We start from the raw sequence: 19,896 nt of genomic DNA on the forward strand, positions 1-19,896 counted from the left end.
GGGATAAGTGACTCTGTCTGGTCATTTAATTACGATGTCTTGTGGTCCACAGACTAAAAGCCGCTTCGTGTTCAACAGCAGAGTGACATACGTCTGTGACCCCGGGTACGAGTTGAGGGGCAATCCGGACATCACGTGCCAGGCCAACAAGCAGTGGACTAAGGAGCCATCCTGTGTCCTTCTCACCTGCAAGGACCCTCCCGATGTCCCCCATGGGAGGTACGAGGCTGGGATCTTGAAGGTGGGGAGCAAGGTGAAGTACGACTGCGACGACGGCTACGAGCTGGTTGGAGATGCGATCTGGACCTGTCTGAAGGATGGCAAGTGGGATAAGAGCCAGACTCCCCAATGCAAGCCAGTCCAGTGTCCAGAGCCTCCCCTGGAGGAGAACCACCTGGTGCTGAAGAGCCTCGACTCCGATTCACGTACCATCCAGCTCTCCTGCGAGGACGGCTACGTCCTGTATGGGGCCCAGGTCCTTCGCTGCACTCAGACGCAGGAGTGGAATGACACCTTCCCCACTTGCACGCAGGTTTTCTGTGGGTCGCCCCCAAAGGTGTCTTACGGGGACCCCTTATCCACAGCCACAAGCTACGGGAACGTGGTGACTTACTCCTGTGTGAACGGCTTCAGTCTGAGGAAAGAGAGCTCAGTGCGGTGCCAGGCGGATGGTCGGTGGAGTGAGCCTCTGCCGGAATGCAGCCCAGTAGAGTGCCCGCAGCCGCCAGAAATCCTCAATGGCATCGTGGATGTTCAAGGCCTCATGTACCTGAGCCCAGCTATCTACAGCTGTAAACCTGGGTACAACCTTGAGGGGAATTACACAGTGCTGTGTGGCCCGGATGGCCTCTGGATGGGGGCCACACCTCTCTGTAGGCCCATAGAGTGCGGCCCGCCTAAGGAAATCGCCAATGGCATGGTCTCGTACTCCCAGCTCCAATTCGGCCACGCCATCACCTATACATGCAACAGGGGCTTCCAGCTGGAGGGGCCTGAGACATTGAGCTGCCTAGAGACAGGTGAGTGGGACAAGGAGATCCCTGTGTGCGTGCAGGTCTACTGCACACCTCCCGAGCCAATACCCAACGGCTTCCTGGAAGGTCGCGAGCACAAGTTCGGCGTCACCATCTTCTACAGCTGCTTCCCCGGATTCCAGCTCGAGGGCCAGAACTACCTGACTTGTGAGGAGTCTGGCTGGTCCAGCCCGACCCCCTCGTGTGTGCTGATGGACTGTGGCCTGCCCCCGCATATCGACTTCGGGGAGTATGTCAAGGTTGCGGATTCCGCCGCCAACCACGGGGGAGCCGATTACGGCTTAGCTGGGTCCATATCTCAGACCGACACCAGCTTTCTGCACGGCGCAATTGTGGAGTACCGCTGCCAGCCAGGGTACGAGCTGGTTGGGGTGTCTGAGCTCATGTGTAAGGAGGACGGGGCGTGGAATGGAACAGCCCCCGTCTGCCTCCCAGCTGAGTGTGAGCCCCCGGAGAACCCCGAACATGGTTCTATCACCATCACAGATGTGGCTTTGGGTGGTTTGGTCCAGTATAGCTGCGACAAGGGCTACGAGCTGGTGGGTCAGACCATCCGCCAGTGTGTCTCGGGGCGGCGTTGGAGTGACAGCGCCCCAAGCTGTAGTCCAGTCTCGTGCGGACACCCAGGAGAAGTTGCTGATGGTTCTGTCCAAGGAGACTCTTTCCTGTATCCCAATGTTGTCCACTATAGTTGCTTGTCGGGATTTGTCCTGCTGGGTAGCAAAAGCAGCACTTGCCAGGCTGACGGACGCTGGAGCAATGAGACCCCCCAGTGTGTCCCCGTGTCATGTGGCCCCCTGTTGGTATCAGATAACATCACGGTGGAAGGGACTGAGTACACTTTTAATAAACAGCTGACGTTCAGCTGCAAGCCCGGGTTTGTCTTGCAGGGGGCATCTAACAGTGTTTGTTTAGCTGATGGTAGCTGGAGCCATGCAAGTCCCCAATGTCTTCCGGCGTTTTGTGGGAGACCTCCAGTTGGCCCAAACAGCCATTTGATTGGCTCTGACTTTGGGTTCAACGGAAAAGTGAATTACACTTGCGATGAGGGCTATACCCTGATAGGGAAACCTGTGCTTTTGTGTCAGGGAAATGGAATATGGGATGCCCCGCCTCCCCAGTGCACTATTGTGTCATGTGACCCTCCGGAGGACATCAGCCATGGATTCTTCAATGGGTCCAGCTTTAATTTCGGAGATGTGGTGGAAATTGTGTGCTTTCCGGGGTACGAGGCTGTGGGTAACCCCTTCCTGCAGTGCTCAGCTAAGGGGACCTGGGTAGGCGCCATGCCCCGGTGCCAGGCCTGCATGTGCGACCCTCCTATCCTTAAGTTTGGGGCAGTGCTGGGCCAGGAGCACAACTGCGGGGACCAGGTCAGGTTCATCTGTGATGCCGGCTACAGGCTGCTGGGCCCCGCCAATGCCACCTGTGAGACGGGTAGGGTTTGGAGCCCAGGGGTACCAGTCTGCACAAGAGGGAGATGTTCTGCCCCACCGCCCACAGTGCTCAACGCTGTTCTGCAAGGGAGCAGCGCCACCTACCCGGATATGGTAACCTACAGGTGCATGCCTGGGTACCAGATGGCCCACTATACCCCTGTCACTTGCACTGGGACTGGAGGGTGGAGCAAGCCTACCTTTTCTTGTTTACCTGTGTCATGTGGGCCACCACTTACCATCCCAAATGCAGAGGTCATCGGAGACAAGTTCACCTTTGGGAGCCAAGTGCAGTACAGGTAAGGTAAGAGCCTCAACTCTAGTAGGGAGTGGCTAGCCCACTAACACGGCTAAATCACAGATGCTAACTCACAGTTGTCAGGTAGCATAACTAATACACTGGGTAATGTAGTTATGTCCAAAAATGTGTTTTGGGTCCCCCCCAGTGGCACCCATACAGGGGCATTGAGATTCCTGCATTTGCTGTCTGCAGCCAGACAGACCAGCCTGCTCCTTCATTTGGGATGGGTAGAAGGCTGGGTTCCTCCTTGTTACTCGATAGCGACACCTGCTGGCAGCTGAGTGACATGCATTTCTTCCACACTTTTTAGTCAATACAGCTGGAATAGTGTGATTGGGTGTTGGTAGGCTATTCCAGACTGGGTGAACATGTGGATGATTAATCAAACTAATCATTAACTTATCAAATACTTTTTAAAAGTTACATTTTCAGTGTGAGTATCTGTAATTCAGGAATCCTAAGAGGTATGGAAACATGTAGGATTTGATTTCAGTGTTTTATAAATCTGGATAACAAAAAGTTCAAAGTTCAAAGGTTTTATTGTCAATTCACATTTTATGTGCAAGACAAATATGAGAACCGAAATTCCGTTTCGCGCTCACTGGTGTGCGTATCCTACAATTAGGACTAAGAAAGTTTAATCTAGATTACAAAAATTCCGATTGAATTTAAATAGACATTCTATAAAAAAAGACAGATAACAAAACACAGGACAAACTGAAGGCAAGAGATACATCGACAAAGTGCAAATGGTAACAAAATATAAGGCAGTAGTGCAAATGGTAACAATATAACAATATATAAGGCAGTAGTGCAAATGGTAACTATAACAATATATAAGGCGGTAGTGCAAATGATAATATAACAATATATAAGGCAGTAGTGCAAATGGTAACTATAACAATATATAAGGCAGTAGTGCAAATGGTAACATAACTATGGGAAAAGGGAATAAAGTATGGAAATATTTAGGTATTTTCACCTTGAAACAAATTGGCCTACTATGTATTTTAAATAAAACATCTGAATTTTCTTATTAATGTTTCTGATGAAATCACCATTGGGAGCTGGTTGTCAGCACCAGAATGCACATAGGGTCCACACTGAAGAGTAATGACCCAAACGAAGGACTTTGTGTGGGGTCCATGCCTGATATACTGTATCTCCAGCAAGAAATGTTGATACAGGCTACCCTGCCGATTATGATGCTTTTCACCTGCTCGGCTTGCCGACCCTGAAGAACTGTCAGCTTGGTTAAGGATCTCAAATGTGAACAGAAAGCAAAATGCAATGTATGTGTAAAGTTGCTTGACATTTCGAAAGTGTGGTAAAAAAAAAAGAATAAAATAAAAATGACATACTCTGCGTTTTTAAATACCATGTCTGTGATAAAATTTACATTTTGGGCTGGCTTGTCCATTAGAATTTGCCATGGTGTTAGCCCTCCTTTACAGTATATAGCCTGGAAATTTAAAAACGAAAATGTGCAGGATCCATGGTAATGAAATGTTCTGGCTCTTTCTGCAGGTGCCAGGAAGGCTACCACCTCATCAGCCTGGGGGACACCCTGAGCTGCCTGAGTGACGGCACCTGGTCCCCGAGCAGCGTGCGCTGCACGCCAGCCCCCTGCGCCCTGCCTCCTAACCTGACGCACGTTCTCGTCTTGGGCGAGGACCTCACTCCAGTCGGGAGCATGATCACCCTGTCCTGTGAGGAAGGCTTTCAGCTCGAGGGCCCCGAGACGTCTGAATGTCAGGCACGTGAGCATTATTTTAAACTCTAGGCCTCCATGTCAGATGGTCACTAGAAAGTCAACTGATCGCCGTTGGCTGTTGTTCAATGCAGCACGGCGGCCGATGGTCTCCGGAATTCTCTGCGAAGTCGTGTGAGCCAATCAGCTGTGGAGAACCGCCCCACCCTCAAAATGGCCACGTTATCGGTGATAGCTTCAGCTACAGGGACACTGTCAACTACAAGTGTCTGCCTGGCTTCAGAATACAGGTAGGGGATATTAAAATGTTGTTATACTGTAGAGCAGATACTTCTCTCCAAAGCGGCACACTACAGAAAACAGAATCCATGAAATAACTGGGGCTTAGGGGCCTTGCTCAGGGTCGGCGACCTTTAGATCCCAGACCCAGCGGCCTAACCTGTTAAGCCATAGAGTAACATTAATCTAGGATTAGACTGTAGCTGGGCTCATATAAGCCTGAGGTCTTTGGTCTGCAGTCTTGATGATGGTAGTGTCTTGGTCAGAAGCGGGTTCCTTCTAGACAAGGCCTACAGGCCAAGAAAGGCTCCCGTACTCCAGCACCAAGCCTCAGACAGAGGTGGAAATGTCAGGTCCAGAAAGCAGAAATCCAGACCAAGGTTTTGATTCAACCAACCAAATGAACATTAAGAGTCGCAGTGGTTCGAAAGTGTAAATGCATACTTATTTTATATGCATTTGCGCTGATATGAAAACAAAATATAATGCATTTTAATCTTTATATGCTAATTCTACTGCATTTTATACAGGTTAAAATGCAAGGTATTTTCTTGTCATATCAACGTAAATTCACATAAAATAAGTACGCATTTGCGCTTTTACAAACAATCGATTGTCGCACGTATTGTTTTTAAAGGTGAATGCGTACCAGTTATGCCCATCCCAGTGCATATGCCCCAAACGGTCAGTAAGTCACAGGTGGATGCTGTGCACCTTTGTGCCCTGCAGGGGGAGGCTTTTCAGACATGCCAGAGCGACGGGTCGTGGAGCGGCGTGCGTCCCGTGTGTGAGGGTAAGACTGTGCTTGTTACGTCTTCTGTGAGTATGTGTAACATGTGTGTATGTGTTAGTGTGTGCTAGTTTGTGTGTGCTTGATTGTCTAGACACATGTGTCCACATGAAAATGAGACTGTCAGACACTCACCACATAACTTCTTGCTTATTGTGAGGTATGTTAAACATGACAGGGGGATTTTCTTGTTTTTATTTTACAAGCTGTTTCCTGTGGAGCCCCTCCAGTGGTGGAGGGCGCAGTTGCCGTGGCTTCTGGTGAAACATACCAGAGCAATGTGAGTTATGTGTGCAACTCAGGGCTGCGTCTGGTTGGCCCGCAGAACCTCACCTGCCTGTCCAACAGAACATGGAGCCTACCAACACCAAAGTGTGAAGGTAGGTAATGTACAATAAGACACTCAGTATCAAATTATGGTTTATGTGTAATTCAGTATCTCCCTCCTCAAGGGTTGACAATTGGTGCATTCATAGATTCTGACCACCACTGTCGTGCTGAGCTGTTGTTTTTGCAGGCAGCCTTCCAGTTAGCTTTACCCAGCCTGTCCGTTCTCCTCTGACCCTTCTCATTAACACCCTGTTTTTACCCACAGACCTCCCCCTGACTGGATGTTTTTTGTTCATCACACTGTTCTCTGTAACATAAACACACTGTAGTTCATCAAAATGTCAGGAGGGCGGCTAATTCTGAGATGTTGGCTGGATCCACCTCATCTGGCACCAGCAGTCACACCATGTTTAAAATCAGTTAGATAATTCAATTTAGCCGTTATAATATTTAGGCAAACAGTGACTGAAGCAGATTCTTGCAGGAACAGGCTGTTTGCATTAGCAAGCAGCTATACCTAATAAAGTACCTATCTGTGTATAAACTGACCTACCAGAATCTCTCTCTCTGCTTGTCACAGCCGCTGTGGGCTGTGAGGACCCCACAGAACTGCATCATGGGAGGCTGCTGGTGCACAACTTCACCACTGGGCGCAGCATTGAGTTCCAGTGTGACAAGGGCTACACCATCCAGGGGGAGCCCCTGCTCCTCTGCCTGGCCAATGGCTCGTGGGATTCCCCGTTCCCCACGTGCACACGTATGTTCCGTATAAACTCATTAACATTTAATACATCCATTAGCTGCTTGGGATGTGTGTGTCTGAATGTGTATGTGGGCATGTATATGTGACATTGTGGGGACCAAATGTCCCCAAAATATGATAAAAGCCTGTTATTTTGACGTTGTAGGCACATTTTTTTCAGTCCCCTCAAGGGGAAAGTCAATATAATAAAAATGCAATCAAACAAAATGACAGACGTTAAAAGTATTGTACACCCTTGTGCAAATTAATTGAAATAAGTAGTACTTATTTTACAATCTGATTTTCAGTTTAATTCCAAAAAGCCAACAATATACCTCCATTAGACACTTTTTCAATGGGTTGGGGTTACATCATCATATGTCGGAAATTTCATCATTGTTACATTTTCTCACGGGTCAGGCGTCTTTCAGCATGATCTAGCCCTGTGCCGTATGTCGAAAATGGGGAGGGATTTCATCGACAAAAAGAAAATCAAGGTACTTAACTAGCTTGGAAACTCTCTGGATTTAAACCCTATGGAGAATCTGTGGTCAATCTGCAAGCAGCACCTTCGTGGAATGGACTGTACTACAAAAGATAAGCATATTCTGGAAGAGTTATTTCCGCAGTGGTGGCTTGATGGTTAGGGAAGCGCACTTGTAATTGAAAGATTGCTGGTTTGAATCCCCAACCAGCAAGGTACCACTGAGGTACCCTGAGCAAGGTACCACCCCCAAGGACTGCTCCCCGGGCGCTGAATTAGCTGCCCCCAATATCAAATATGGGTTAAATGCAGAGGACACATTTCGTTGTTGTGCGCTGTGGTGTGTCAACAATGACCACTGATCACCTAATTCTAAACTCTAATTCAAGTATGGTACTGAGACCCTAATATCATCAGAGACTGCTCAGAATTGGTGGATTCTACACCAAATCACATCCAAATACTACTACAAAACTGATGAGGTTATATTATATATTGAAATGTTGATATGTTGAACTTGTTTCAATTAATTTGCACAAGGTTGTATTTTGTTTTGTTTGGCTACTTATGTATCTCATGTATACATCACACTATGAGGACCAAAATCTGTTATTTTGAGGGTGTATGGACCAGTTTTTCCATCCCCACAAGGTGCAACTCAATTTTATAAAAATCTGTCACTGCAATCAAAGAAATGAAAATGCCAACAGGCTTGTATTTTGTTTGGTTATTTATGGGTAAGGTTAGGGTTAGGTAGGGGTTAAGGTTGTCATTGTTGGGATTAGGGTTTTGCCTATAGAAATTTATGGATGGTTCCCACAAAGATATGAATACAATGTGTGTGTGTGTCTGTATCTGTGTCTGTGTGTGTGTGTATATGTGCGCTGTGCTCTCTTGGAAGTCCCTCTGCCCTGTCCCCTTAGCTTACTGGGATAGGATCCAACCCCCCCCCCCCCCCCCTTACCCTGTACCAGACAAGCGCCTTGAGGATGTGTAGATGATTGAGATGTTTACTTGTCACAAAGCATGAACCTTGTTGTAAATCACATCTCACGTTTCTAAATCTGAGCAGTCATCCTTAACCTTGAACATTTCGGACTGCGAACACCAACGCTGCCTCTTGCCTGGAAAGCTCTTTGCACATGGTTTTGTGCAGGTCTTAAAAACAAAGAGACATTTCATCATAAGATGACAACGATCAGCTTCTGAAGGGGCACCTACAATAAGGCAGGGGGGCACCTTGGATTCAGCTGCAATCGAAAGAACTGATCCAGGGAGTCCATGGCGATGGTACCACAAGGTGCCCACACCCTGGTACATAATCATGTGACCCCTGATTCCCCTGCCCCCGCAGCAAAGCCCTGCCCCTCACCCCCCGGGCTGCTCGACCTGAGCGCTAACGCTTCCGGAAGGGTCTTCTTTGTGGGGGAGACGGTGCCGGTCAGCTGTCCGAAGGGGCACCAGAGCCAGGGTGCTGTCACCATCACCTGTAGGAGTGACCAGACGTGGGCCCCCACTGGGGCTCTGTGTGAGAGTGAGTAGCTTTTATGGGGGGGTGATATGGTGTTCATGGGTAATAGTAATGAGAAGTGCCTCCGCCTGCTAGTTCTGTTGTGTTAGTAGTGTGTAGAAGTTCTGTGCATGTGGAGTATTAAATTTGGGGGGCAGAGGGGGAATGACTGCTGGGCTTTAAGCAGGGGAGCACAAAAAAAGTGTGACAGGTCTCCGTTTCCTGCAAGGAGACTGATACAGTCTCTGCAAGCATCTCATTTCTGAAGGTTGTGTTCAGTAACGATAGTCCTCTGCTGAAACACATCTATGTCTGTGTATCTGATCAGAGATATCGCTTTACTCAATGAGAATTTTTATTGACCAACAAAAAGTCTGGCTTGTAGGCTTTGTACTAGATGAGCCCTTTCACTCTGGGATTCTGTAAATCCCTCAGCACTTTCAATAGGGATCAGGGTGTCACTCTCGAAGAGGATGAATCACTCTTCGCTGGTGTGATTAAAAAGAAGTTTGCTATATTTCACCTTGCTATATGTCACCTTGCTATATTTCACCTTGGGGTGGCGCTGTGAGGTCAGTAAGACCCGGCAGACCTTCCTCTTTCTTCTTTTCCCTTTTGCATGGCCGGTGTGACTTTGGTGATTTATTGACTTTGATTGCCCTTGTTTTTCCAGAGAACCTCAGAGAGTGTGATCGTATGGTCTGTTGAGTTTGCACTTGTGTCTAACCCTAACCAAGGCCACATAAGGCCACATTATCCCTGTCTCCACCGCAGAGGTGGGTGGTTCAGGTCCAGAAAGTACAAATCCAGACCAACATTTTGTTTCAACCAACCAGCTGAGTCCTCTGTGACTGTGACTCATTATACTCAACTGGTTGGTTGAAACAAAATCTTGGTCTGGATTTTTACTTTCTGATCTTGAACTATCCACTATCCACTTTTCCTAGCTTTAAACTTTGATTCTGTTTGCAGGTCCACATGTATGTGCATGCGTGTGGAAGTATATGCAATTAGGTGTGCTTTCTGTGTGTTTGTGCTAGTGTGTGAGTGTCCCTGCATGACCTGATCTCCAATAAGCTATTCTGTCCAGTCAGTTACCCTACACAAGAACTAAATAGCTTTACTTGCCGGTTTGAATAGCATAAAGAGAAATATATGTGATACTAGCATTGCTTGCATATTAAGTATAGGGTGTTGTGCTTTTATGAAGTTAAAAAAGAATGAAAGAATGAAAGTCATGGATTAAGGGTTTGCTGTACCGACAAATTCCTGTAGATTGGCAAAAGCAATGGATTGCTGAATTCCTGATTGAGGAACATGTATAGAACACAGAGCACTGGGCAGGGTGGGGTGGTGCTGCTGGTGGTCCGGCTCGACTCAGACAGCCTCTTCCTTGCTTGCATGCAGGGGTCTCCTGTGGCCCCCCCCGCCACGTGAGCAATGGCATGGTGCGGGGGGCTGTCTTCCAGTATGGGGACATGGCCCTGTACTCCTGCTTCAGGGGGTACGCCATGGAGGGCACCAGCAGGAGCAGGTGCCTGGAGAATGGGACCTGGACCCCTGCTCCATTGTGCAGAGGTAGAGCGCCTTGCTGCCCTGCCTCGTCATACACCAGCCGCACTCCCGGCACTGGCACCAGAACCGGTGTCACACAGAACCTGGAGCTCGACAAAAGTGCGAAGGGAATCCTTGATATTTTATGGTTCCAGGTCATACCTAGAACATCAAAGACAACATTCAGCATTTGAAGTGTCAGTTATGTTGCCATGGAGAATGCTTCCATTATTTTGCACCATGGCACTGAATATCCTGACCCCCCCAGCCACGTATCCGCCAGGGTTTCCTGGATTCTTATGCTGGTATCCAGGCTAAAAGCATGCTGGGAGACCCAGTGTAAAGCATGGTCATGAGGCATGTGGACGCATGGACAGTGCATGGCTTGTTTTTGATGTTGATGGACAGTGAGGATGTGATAGGCACTAAACACTGGTGTGACTCAGGATCCAGGCGAAAAACACACTGCTTTGTTTGCCTGTTCCAGCCATCTGCTGGCTCCAATGCCAGAATGGAGGCCTGTGCCAGAGGCCCAATATTTGCTCCTGCCCCGAGGGCTGGATGGGCCGGCTGTGTGAGGAGCGTGAGTACTCACTTACTCATTCACTCACTCACTCACTCACTCACTGATTCACTCACTCACTGATTCACTCACTCACTCACTCACTGATTCACTAATTCATGAGGCCCAACGTTTGCCCCAAGGCCTGGATACTCACTCACTTACTGAGTCACTTACTGATTAACTCATTCACTCACTCACTGATTCACTCATTCATGCATTCACAAACTTACTGTCGCACTCATTCATTTTCATTCACACAAAAACTTTCATACACTCATTAATTAGCAACTCTGTCACTTTGCTGCCTAGTTGTTTCATTACTCATTTATTCTCTCACACACATTTTTAGCTTACTCACTCTTTTTTCCACAGGGCTGCTAACTCATCCCTTCAATTCTTTGTTTATTTACTTATAGACTGACCGCCTCTGATTTCATTCAGCCATTGTATTCATGATTAATTTGCTCACTTAAAATAACATGTAAGGCTTAAAAGTGCATGAATGCTTGTGACTTTTCTGAGTGATTCTCCACGTTCTTAAATTACCCTCTTTCCTCCGCAGCCATCTGCATCCTGCCCTGCCTCAATGGGGGGCGTTGCGTGGCCCCTTACCAGTGCGAGTGCCCTGCGGGCTGGAGCGGCACACGTTGCCACAGCGGTGAGCTCCCCGGCCCTCCGAGTAGACGACTGAAATGAAAATCTTTAAAGATTTGAATGTGACCCTTGATTGCTTTTTGCAATGGGGTGCAAAGGTTCAAATATCTCACGTATCTTGTTTGAATCATGCAGACATCTGGCAAGTTTGAGACACTTTCCTTCAAAAATTTTAAAGAAAAGGGACGTCTCTGTCCAAGGCTGATAACCTTTTTGATTCACACACCTTAATCCAGTGACTTGGAGAGTTAGTACAGTGCCCTGCGCCCAGAACAACTCCTTTGTTACTGATACCACAGCAGTGCTGTTACAGGGATTAAAGTATTTCATTGCGAATGATCCACCTGCATTTTCTCCCAGTGTGTGCCAAATTCCAGCACACGTGCCTTAAAATCCAATAGCTGTGTGTAACTGCATCGTCTCTGCAGCAGTATCTAGAGTAGATAATTTACGTAATACTGTATCAGTGTTGTCCTGCCTACAAAGAATGCTTACGAGGCTATATGTTATCTCGCTGTGGTCCAGTGTGTTGTCAGATGAGTGTGGAGTGGCTATTGCATTTTTTTTACTTTTTTCTGAAAGTCATGTGACTCCCCTCCCCCAGCCGTGTGTTCGTCGCCATGTCTGAATGGCGGGAGATGCATCAGGCCTAATCGGTGTCACTGCACTTCGGGGTGGAGTGGGCATGACTGCTCCAGGTAAGTGGGTGCTCGCTGCTGCCACCAGGGGGTCCTCTCACACACAACGCTCTTCATATATAAAGTATGAATAATGCGCACATCATACAGCACACAATACCTGGGTCAGTGCTGCCAGACAGAGACCCTGATTAAATCCGCTAACTGTACTTCTTGGTGTCTCTGACTGGAGTGCTATTATATTTCATTTAGGAAAACAGCTGTTACAAGCCATTTGAGCAACACTAGACAGAGATCCACTTTCACTTACACCAGAGGTGTCAAACTCCAGTCCTGGGAGGCCAGAGCCCTGTCTAGCTTAGTTCTTTCCCTGTTCCCCCACAAATGATTCAGCTCAAGAGCTTTGTGGTAATTAGCTCAAGGAGTCGAATCATGTGTTAAATGAGGGGAAACCCAAAAATGTGCAGGGCTCTGGCCCCCCAGGACTGGAGTTTGACACCCTTGACTTACACGTTTTATGATTCATCCATATTACATTACGTTACTTAGACAGATTATTCACTGTATTAAGTAAGAATAAATGCTTTAAAATAAGATTAAAGAAAATTCCCAGCAACCCTATCTAGGATTCGTAACTGGAAGATGGATGGATGGATTAAAGAATGCTGCAGCCGCTCAGCCATTGGTGTGATCCAGACTGCACGAGTCTTAGCAATCTCAATCAATCCTTTTCTAGAGAAAGATCTTTTTACAATTAAACCGGCTGTCCCAGCATGATCACTTCACCTTCATTCACACAGAGATGTAAAGACAGAAAGCTGTGCCTGTTGTAAAAAGTTCTGACAGTACTATGCAAAAGTCTTAGAATGAAAATGTTTAAATGATTATATCTGTGTAAAACAATGATTTTATGTCTGTCGAAGACTGTCAGCTTAGCCGATCCCAACCCTCTGCTAATATCACCCCAGTATTTGCAGCAACCATCCAACACACCCATGTATTTTGTGACTTGACCCCTGTTGTTTGGCAATCAATACCCCATTGACTTGCTTAACTAACTAAGTTAATCACTTGAGCTGGTGGCGAAATTTAACAAACAAACGGAATGGCTGGAGTGCTGCTGAGGAGAGGACGACATGTTTGTTAGCTTTTATTTCGTTACTATTTAGGATAAACCCAAAAGTTACTTTGTGTTTTTTGGGCAAGATTTACTTCCCTGATAAATAAATATAGCCATTTTCTTTGACACACTAAGACCACTGTTCAGTACTTTACATTTAATCTTTGCATTTGATCTTTCTTTCCTCTTTCAGGAAAAGAAAATCAGGATTTAATTTTTAAGATGGAGTCACTACTCAGCATAACATTGTATTCCCGCCGAGGTACATGTGGATCATAATTTCATAATGTAAACCATCAGTTTCCTTTTTTAAAATACTTTTTTTGTAAAATAAAAGCTGTATTTTTTCATATAGAAACCAACAGTATTAATTGTATGCTGCTATATGCTTTTACTATGTGTAAAAACAGATGTGATTGTGCAATGTATATGTGTAAACAATTCTCATGTTTTTATTAAACCATGAAAAATTTATCTGGCAGTACGTTCAGGTCGTTAATTAGTACAAATCTTACAATGAAGTGTTGGTAATGCTTTACTTGGTTTTATTAAATTATAAACACATTCATAATGCATTATAATGCATTCATAAAGCATTGTAAACATGGCTATATATGTAAAAACGCATAACACATTATAGCCATGTTTATTATGCATTGTGACTGCTTTATGAAGCTCTCGCCTATAATGCACTATAGATGCCTTCATAATGCAGTACAAAGCACCCTTAATGCTTATATGAACCATTATAATGCATTATTTATAATGCCATGTTGAGAAAGCTTTATGAATGCATTATGTGTTTGTAAATTACTAAAAACATGGCCTTAAGTGCTACCGAAGTGTTTATATAAAATTCTTCATTACTTTGGACTTTCCTTTCGTAATTATCGTGTACTAGATGTATAAGTATTATTTTGACTCATCTTCATAATGGGTGATTTATTAAAAAATGGGATATACCCAATTACACACGGACTGGGCAGCTTTTTGCTTCTGTGCCCTACCTAGCACTCTATTCCCTTATCAGATGTCCATCCAGCATGTTTCCCTGCTTCCTGGTTCACGCCATGTCGCGAATGGAGTTCCCCAGCACAGGGCAACCCCGAGAGCCAGGCCCAGCTGCTTTCCGAGAACACTACACTAAGCAGGGAAACGACCGTCATTAGTCATACGGGCAGCTTTATAACCGACGGCCCTTGTGACAGGATCGCAAATGAATACACAGTGATACACAGGCACTCAGAGTCAATGTTAGTTTATTAGTAACAGTAAAAAAAAAAAAAACGCCGCAAAATACTTTGACATAGTATTATAGTACAATATTGTAGTACAGTATTCTTACTGCGGATGGGAATAACAAGCCTAATTATCAAAGAACCAGAAGCAGCAAATTCACTTTAAGCCTGGTGGCTTTAATGCTGTTTGAACAGTGAGTGTACGTTACCCACAGAGTGTTTGTCGTACACAAAGCCATTCAAACAATAGGACCACCAAGAACCAGCAATACTAAGTCATGGAGATGAAGAAGGCCAAGAGTGATACAGTGTTTATGGTGGCTACAGACGACTGGGCAGATGCGAAGGCTTCATTTATGATCGTTCAGCTTCTCCTCCAGTTTGGCCTGGTTGCATCCGGAGAAGTCGTCAATCTAGAAGGGAGGAGCGAGGAGAGGACAAGGCGAGACAAGGGTTGGGTGAACGAACGAGGGACTGAGAGCGAAGGAGCTACATTCAACTACAGTAAAACATTAAGCCTACGAATGGCATTTCAAGAATGGGAGGAGAATTCAATGACAGTGCGGGCAGATCAACATTTCAGAAAGTGGATCTCATATTTCAGAAGGTGGATCTCACATATCAAGAACAGAGGAATGGAATTTTTGCTAAAAGGGATTCAAGTACAAGTGAACTAATAAAACAACATTTTTAAAAAGGCAGAAATTACCTTCTTTCCATTCTTATAGAAGTGGAAAGTGGGCATGCAACTGATGTCACAAAAGCTGGCCACATCCTGCAATGAAAAGCAACCCAGTTTTCAGTGGTCCTCCATGGTGACACGGCAAACTAGCCAGCCTGCATGTAACCTGAAGTTGACCAATGGCCTGCTGCGGAACCTGAAATTGACCCACCACCTACTATGGAACCTGAAGATGACCAGTCACCTAATGTGGAACCCAGCCTAAAGAATTCACATGAAGAAAGCCCCACAGCAAAGCGTAATGCATCAAGAAGAGAATACAGGCATGCACCCCTCCCCCAAACTCACAAATAATGAGGAAACAAATATCTGTGGATGGCAAACGACCAACGAGCTCTGCTTACCTGGGCGTCGTCCACATCTACCTTCAGAAACACAACCTGGTTGTAATCTGGATTTTCGGAGAGACTCTAATGAACAAAAACAGCAACAGAAAAGATGAGAGCTGCTCTCTCTTTCCAGGGAGCTCGGCCTGCACTGGACACGTCCGTCATTGGTTAATCACTTACAGTATGGCCACGTTCCTCATTTCAGAGATGCTGTATGACAGTACTGTGAGTGGGACTTTTAGCAATCATGACTGGAAAAACCCTCCACCCATAAAGAGTAAATTTTGTGTGATGGCAGAGGCTGGGAACTAGAAATGTCGGACGTCCGGCAGAGCCAGGAATAGGCCGCTTGCTAGAGGTCCTCATTATTACAGACATCAGAAGCCTAGGGTGGAAGAGACTTCCCCAACGGTCGCCTAGCAACGGTAAACAACAGAGCTCTGGGTCCTCCTTCTGCTTCCATTCATTGAAGCATTATGTAGATTTGGTTGGAAGATGCATTTTTAATAACCTAAAAGGCTGCATCTCAAGTAATAAGCCCCCCTTCCTCCATGCTCAAGGGATTATTTGGCAGCATCAGATATATAAAGTTATACACATAGACTGCCAGTAATGCTCACTTTATAGAACGGGGCGATGCTTTGACACGGGCCACACCAAACTGCAGTGAAGTCCACAACCACCAGTTTGTCACCTGCATCTCTGAGCGCCTTGTCAAAGGCTTCCTGGAAAAAAGAGAGAGACCGATGTCACTTGTCACGTAATTTACAAACAATTTCATATTTTTAAATGGATCTTAATTACGAAATACGAAGCTAGATGATTACAACAGTCCCACCGGATAGCCTGTTGAAATCTTTTAGTGAAAGTGAAACCGCAGGGCTACACACTGGGAAGAAAAGAGGCTGCGGACGCAAACAATTAAAAACAATACCGAATGTCAATGCGCATATAATCGGACCGATTCAAAAGGGGACTGTCCCGTTTTAAGGGCCAGTTTCAAGCACTGAAGCATTTCCGGCTGTCACTAACAGTATCGACCTATATACCTTCGCATAGGCTGGTCGATAGTTCAGTCACCAGACACTCCTGTAACACTCGTCAGATGTTCATTTCACTGATTAAATATTAAGCGGTACGCTACTCCTCCCAAGGTGGGGACCCAAACTCCGGACTGCGTATTGCAAATAAAGCTTATAGCCTACTTCTTAATATTTAATTACTTTTTATCAGTAATCATGGGGCGATGCGTGTCAGTTGACATGCTAGAAGCCTTATAATTATCAAAGAGCAGAGGAACCACCAGATTCCGCCTCGGACAGCTTTCGGGTGCGTTAACAGGCACCGTCCCCAGTAATATGCCGCATTTCTCCGCCTTCAGCTCCCCGATTATTGTCCGATAAAACGATACATTATCCCACTTTGAAGTCTGTGGCAAAATTTATGCCTAAATAATTATAACATGTCCCCCGATGTCCAAATCAGAAACTTTTTCCGTTTCCTAACTTTTGCTTTTATCCCAACCTTTCTGAATCGAAATTGACCCACATATCCGTCATGAAATCTCGTTCGTAATACAGAGAAGTACTTAAGAAATAAAGCACGCATCTGCATCTATATCTTCACGTTATTTTGAATTATTCTCTGTTCCTCACCTGATTTTCAATGACGACGATCATTTTAAAAACAGACTGTACCCCAAGATCCCGTCGCTCCTGTGTTATATGTAGAAGTGGTATTGCGCTTCATCCAGCTCCCGTTTATATGGCATACAGCCTAGCCCCAGCCCCAGCCCCGCCCCCGCAGAAGAGTACCCATCCAGGGAGGGACTTTGCCTGCAAATACGCTACACGCACCTTTAACTGGATACGCATAAGCTCTTCTACCTATAGTGCGCGACATACTACGACTTATATTAACCATCGTCCGTAACATCTTATCCAGGACAGAACACTGGTAGATCTGCAGTCTATTCCCGGAAGCACAGGCCAGGGGACACCCTGTACGGGATGCCAACCAAAGTCAATCGGCACACGCTCTTATACACAAAATCACACCCTGACGCAATCTCTTGAACCTAAACAACAACCTTCTGTATCTCACCCACACATCTTCATTATACGGAGCCATGTGCTATATGTCGTTATGCTGCAATAGTACGCTGCGTAAACAGAAACCAATGAAAGTGTATGTACATACTTCCCACTGTTGGTGAAACTTGTATGAAACATGCTGTGTAATTCTCACAGTTAAAGTTACCTGCTCGAGAGTTAGACACCTATAATTAGGCTATATACAGTGCGGAGAGGATCCTTATTACTGTACTGTAGTCCCTTTATATTTATAACGGGTTAATCGAGTGAGTCACAATGACTAAACAAACCGTAAACAGGCGGGGGTTTCAGTCATTGATAGTTTCACTATCCAATGGCCATTTAACTTTAATGCGACAAAGGAGAAAGCTGATTGGGTAACGTGATCAAGCTATTCGTCTGTTCCCTGGGTCATAGGCAGGGTTTGGAAAAAAAGTGGGTTCGGGACCCGCAGTGGATTATTGATAAAGTGTCTTTCATAAGCTGTTATATTTAAAAAAATTAATTAGTTATGTTAAACATTACTTAGCCTATATTTTTATTCAGGTAAAATGTAGTTTCGAATTTAAATTAAATTATATTAAATAATACTCTATTCTAAATTATTTTTAGCGCTTAGAAAATTACCGAGTACCGCACCTTGGATATCTAACAGCTAGCTACTGCCCTGTCTGTTACGGGGGGGCTTATCTGCCCATTGATATTTTGTGTTCAAAAACATCATTTGTTACTATGAACATCAAAACAATCCCCTCAAAGTTTTAAACTAATGCTTTTCATTTTTTGAATGCGAAACGGTGAAAACGGCGATTAGTTAAAAAGTAAACTTTTAAGAGATTTGAGTTTATAGCTGACACCTACGGTTTCCCCCAGTCCCTTATAATACGGGATCGCCCCGTTCGGGGGGCAAACCTATTGACACCAGTACGCAGTGCAAATTATGTTATACATGTCAAGAGACTCAACGCGAGTGTTGTATGGCTTTATCCATTTAAGCTTTCATAAAGCCAATACTTGAAAATAACAATATAAAAAATACAATCTATAATTTAACATGGTATCTTCCCTTAATCCCCTTAGGTACGCCAAATATAAATCTTTATTACACTACGACATCGGTATATCAGCTCAGGTTTCCACCAATCGGAGGTCTCTTAGAGACGCTTGCAGGATCAGCGAGGTATTGGTAGCATGTTATGACTTTGCTTTTCGGTTTGATGAAGCACAGACACCAATGCATTTGTGGGTGTGTTTACACTGATTACCTATCACGTTTGTTTTCGCATTTACTAAGCATCTTATAGGAAGGTTCCCTTTGCCCCACGGTCTTTGAAACCGGTCACCTGTTATTGACTTATTTTATGCAGATGTGTAGTAGTGGTAGTAGATGACGGAAGTTGAAATATCTCCCAAGTATACCAAAGGTTAAGATTAAGCTGCAGTTGATTGATCCTGGGAAATTCTGGTGCTTACAGCAGCAAGAATGTACATCCATCCATCATCATAACCACTTAATCCCCACTGGGGTCACAGAGCCTGTCCCAAGAACAACAGGCACAGGCAGGAACCAACCCCAGGTGGGCCCCAATACAGTGCAGGGCCCACACACTCACACAGCCAATTTAGACTCACCAACTAGCCTACCCTACATGCTTTTGGACTGTAGGAGGAAACCAGAACCTCTAGCCCATGTGAACACGGGGAGAGCGTGTGATCGCCACACAGAAAGGAGCTGGGACCAAACCCAGGACCTTCTTGCTGTGAGGCAGCAGCGCTAACCACTGCACCACCGTGCTGCCCTAGAATGTACATATGGTGCATAAATATGGTGCACAGACAAACGTACACTGTCAGGAAAAAAGGTACATCCCAGGTAAAGGTTTGTTTGCCAAGGTACAAATAACCTGAATGTACTGGGGGGTTAGGGTCACAATGCAGGGTCAGCTAATGTGTGGCACCCCTGGAGCTGCGGGGTGAGGGCTGTGCTCAAAGCCCATGGGCATGTGAATGTTCTGCTGAGGCTGGGGTTTGAAGTAGCAACCATCCATTCTCAGGCACAGACTTAGCCTGCTGAGCCACTCATCAACCCTACTACTGCATGTGTAATTATACCCTCAGAACTACAAATTGGTCCGAGAAAAAAGAGATACTAGGATAATTAAACACTGTAGATTTCCATACATGTTTGCTTGTGTTCTTCCAAAAACCTTTTTTTGAACCTCTAAACGTATGTTTTGTCTGTTGTATCAGGAGTTCCATTGGCGACATCCTTGCCCCTTGATCTACTGCACCTGGCATGTGATTGGAGGACACCAAGCGATTTCTCTCATATGCCTGAAGCAGCCG

At 45.6% G+C, this 19,896-nt stretch overlaps 2 protein-coding genes across 5 annotated transcripts in view; one reads left to right on the forward strand and one right to left on the reverse strand.

Annotated features, from left to right (window-relative positions):
• svep1 (sushi, von Willebrand factor type A, EGF and pentraxin domain containing 1) overlaps positions 1-14,126 on the forward strand; it is a 65,928-nt gene extending 51,802 nt beyond the window's left edge. For 3 of the 4 annotated variants that reach the window (XM_048971204.1, XM_048971205.1, XM_048971206.1), the window contains 12 exons: positions 53-2,769; positions 4,299-4,527; positions 4,617-4,772; positions 5,491-5,554; positions 5,758-5,931; positions 6,462-6,638; positions 8,462-8,641; positions 10,025-10,195; positions 10,659-10,754; positions 11,299-11,394; positions 11,995-12,088; positions 13,342-14,126. In XM_048971204.1, the coding sequence (XP_048827161.1) occupies positions 53-2,769; positions 4,299-4,527; positions 4,617-4,772; positions 5,491-5,554; positions 5,758-5,931; positions 6,462-6,638; positions 8,462-8,641; positions 10,025-10,195; positions 10,659-10,754; positions 11,299-11,394; positions 11,995-12,088; positions 13,342-13,369 (4,182 nt within the window). In that variant the 3' untranslated portion in view covers positions 13,370-14,126. Of the gene's footprint in view, positions 1-52; positions 2,775-4,298; positions 4,528-4,616; positions 4,773-5,490; positions 5,555-5,757; positions 5,932-6,461; positions 6,639-8,461; positions 8,642-10,024; positions 10,196-10,658; positions 10,755-11,298; positions 11,395-11,994; positions 12,089-13,341 lie in introns of those variants that run through there. The other variant, XM_048971207.1, reaches the window with a different exon arrangement.
• A 264-nt stretch (positions 14,127-14,390) lies between these two features.
• On the reverse strand, positions 14,391-17,257 carry txn (thioredoxin). Its single transcript, XM_048971356.1, has 5 exons — positions 17,113-17,257; positions 16,078-16,182; positions 15,473-15,538; positions 15,096-15,161; positions 14,391-14,799 (listed from the first exon to the last, which is right to left on the reverse strand). The coding sequence occupies exons 1-5, from the start codon at positions 17,134-17,136 to the stop codon at positions 14,737-14,739; spliced, it is 324 nt and encodes a 107-aa protein (XP_048827313.1). The 5' UTR covers positions 17,137-17,257; the 3' UTR covers positions 14,391-14,736.
• Between the last annotated feature and the right edge of the window lie 2,639 nt (positions 17,258-19,896).

This window comes from Brienomyrus brachyistius, chromosome 12 (assembly GCF_023856365.1).
Source record: "Brienomyrus brachyistius isolate T26 chromosome 12, BBRACH_0.4, whole genome shotgun sequence".
Taxonomy (NCBI): Eukaryota; Metazoa; Chordata; class Actinopteri; order Osteoglossiformes; family Mormyridae; genus Brienomyrus; species Brienomyrus brachyistius.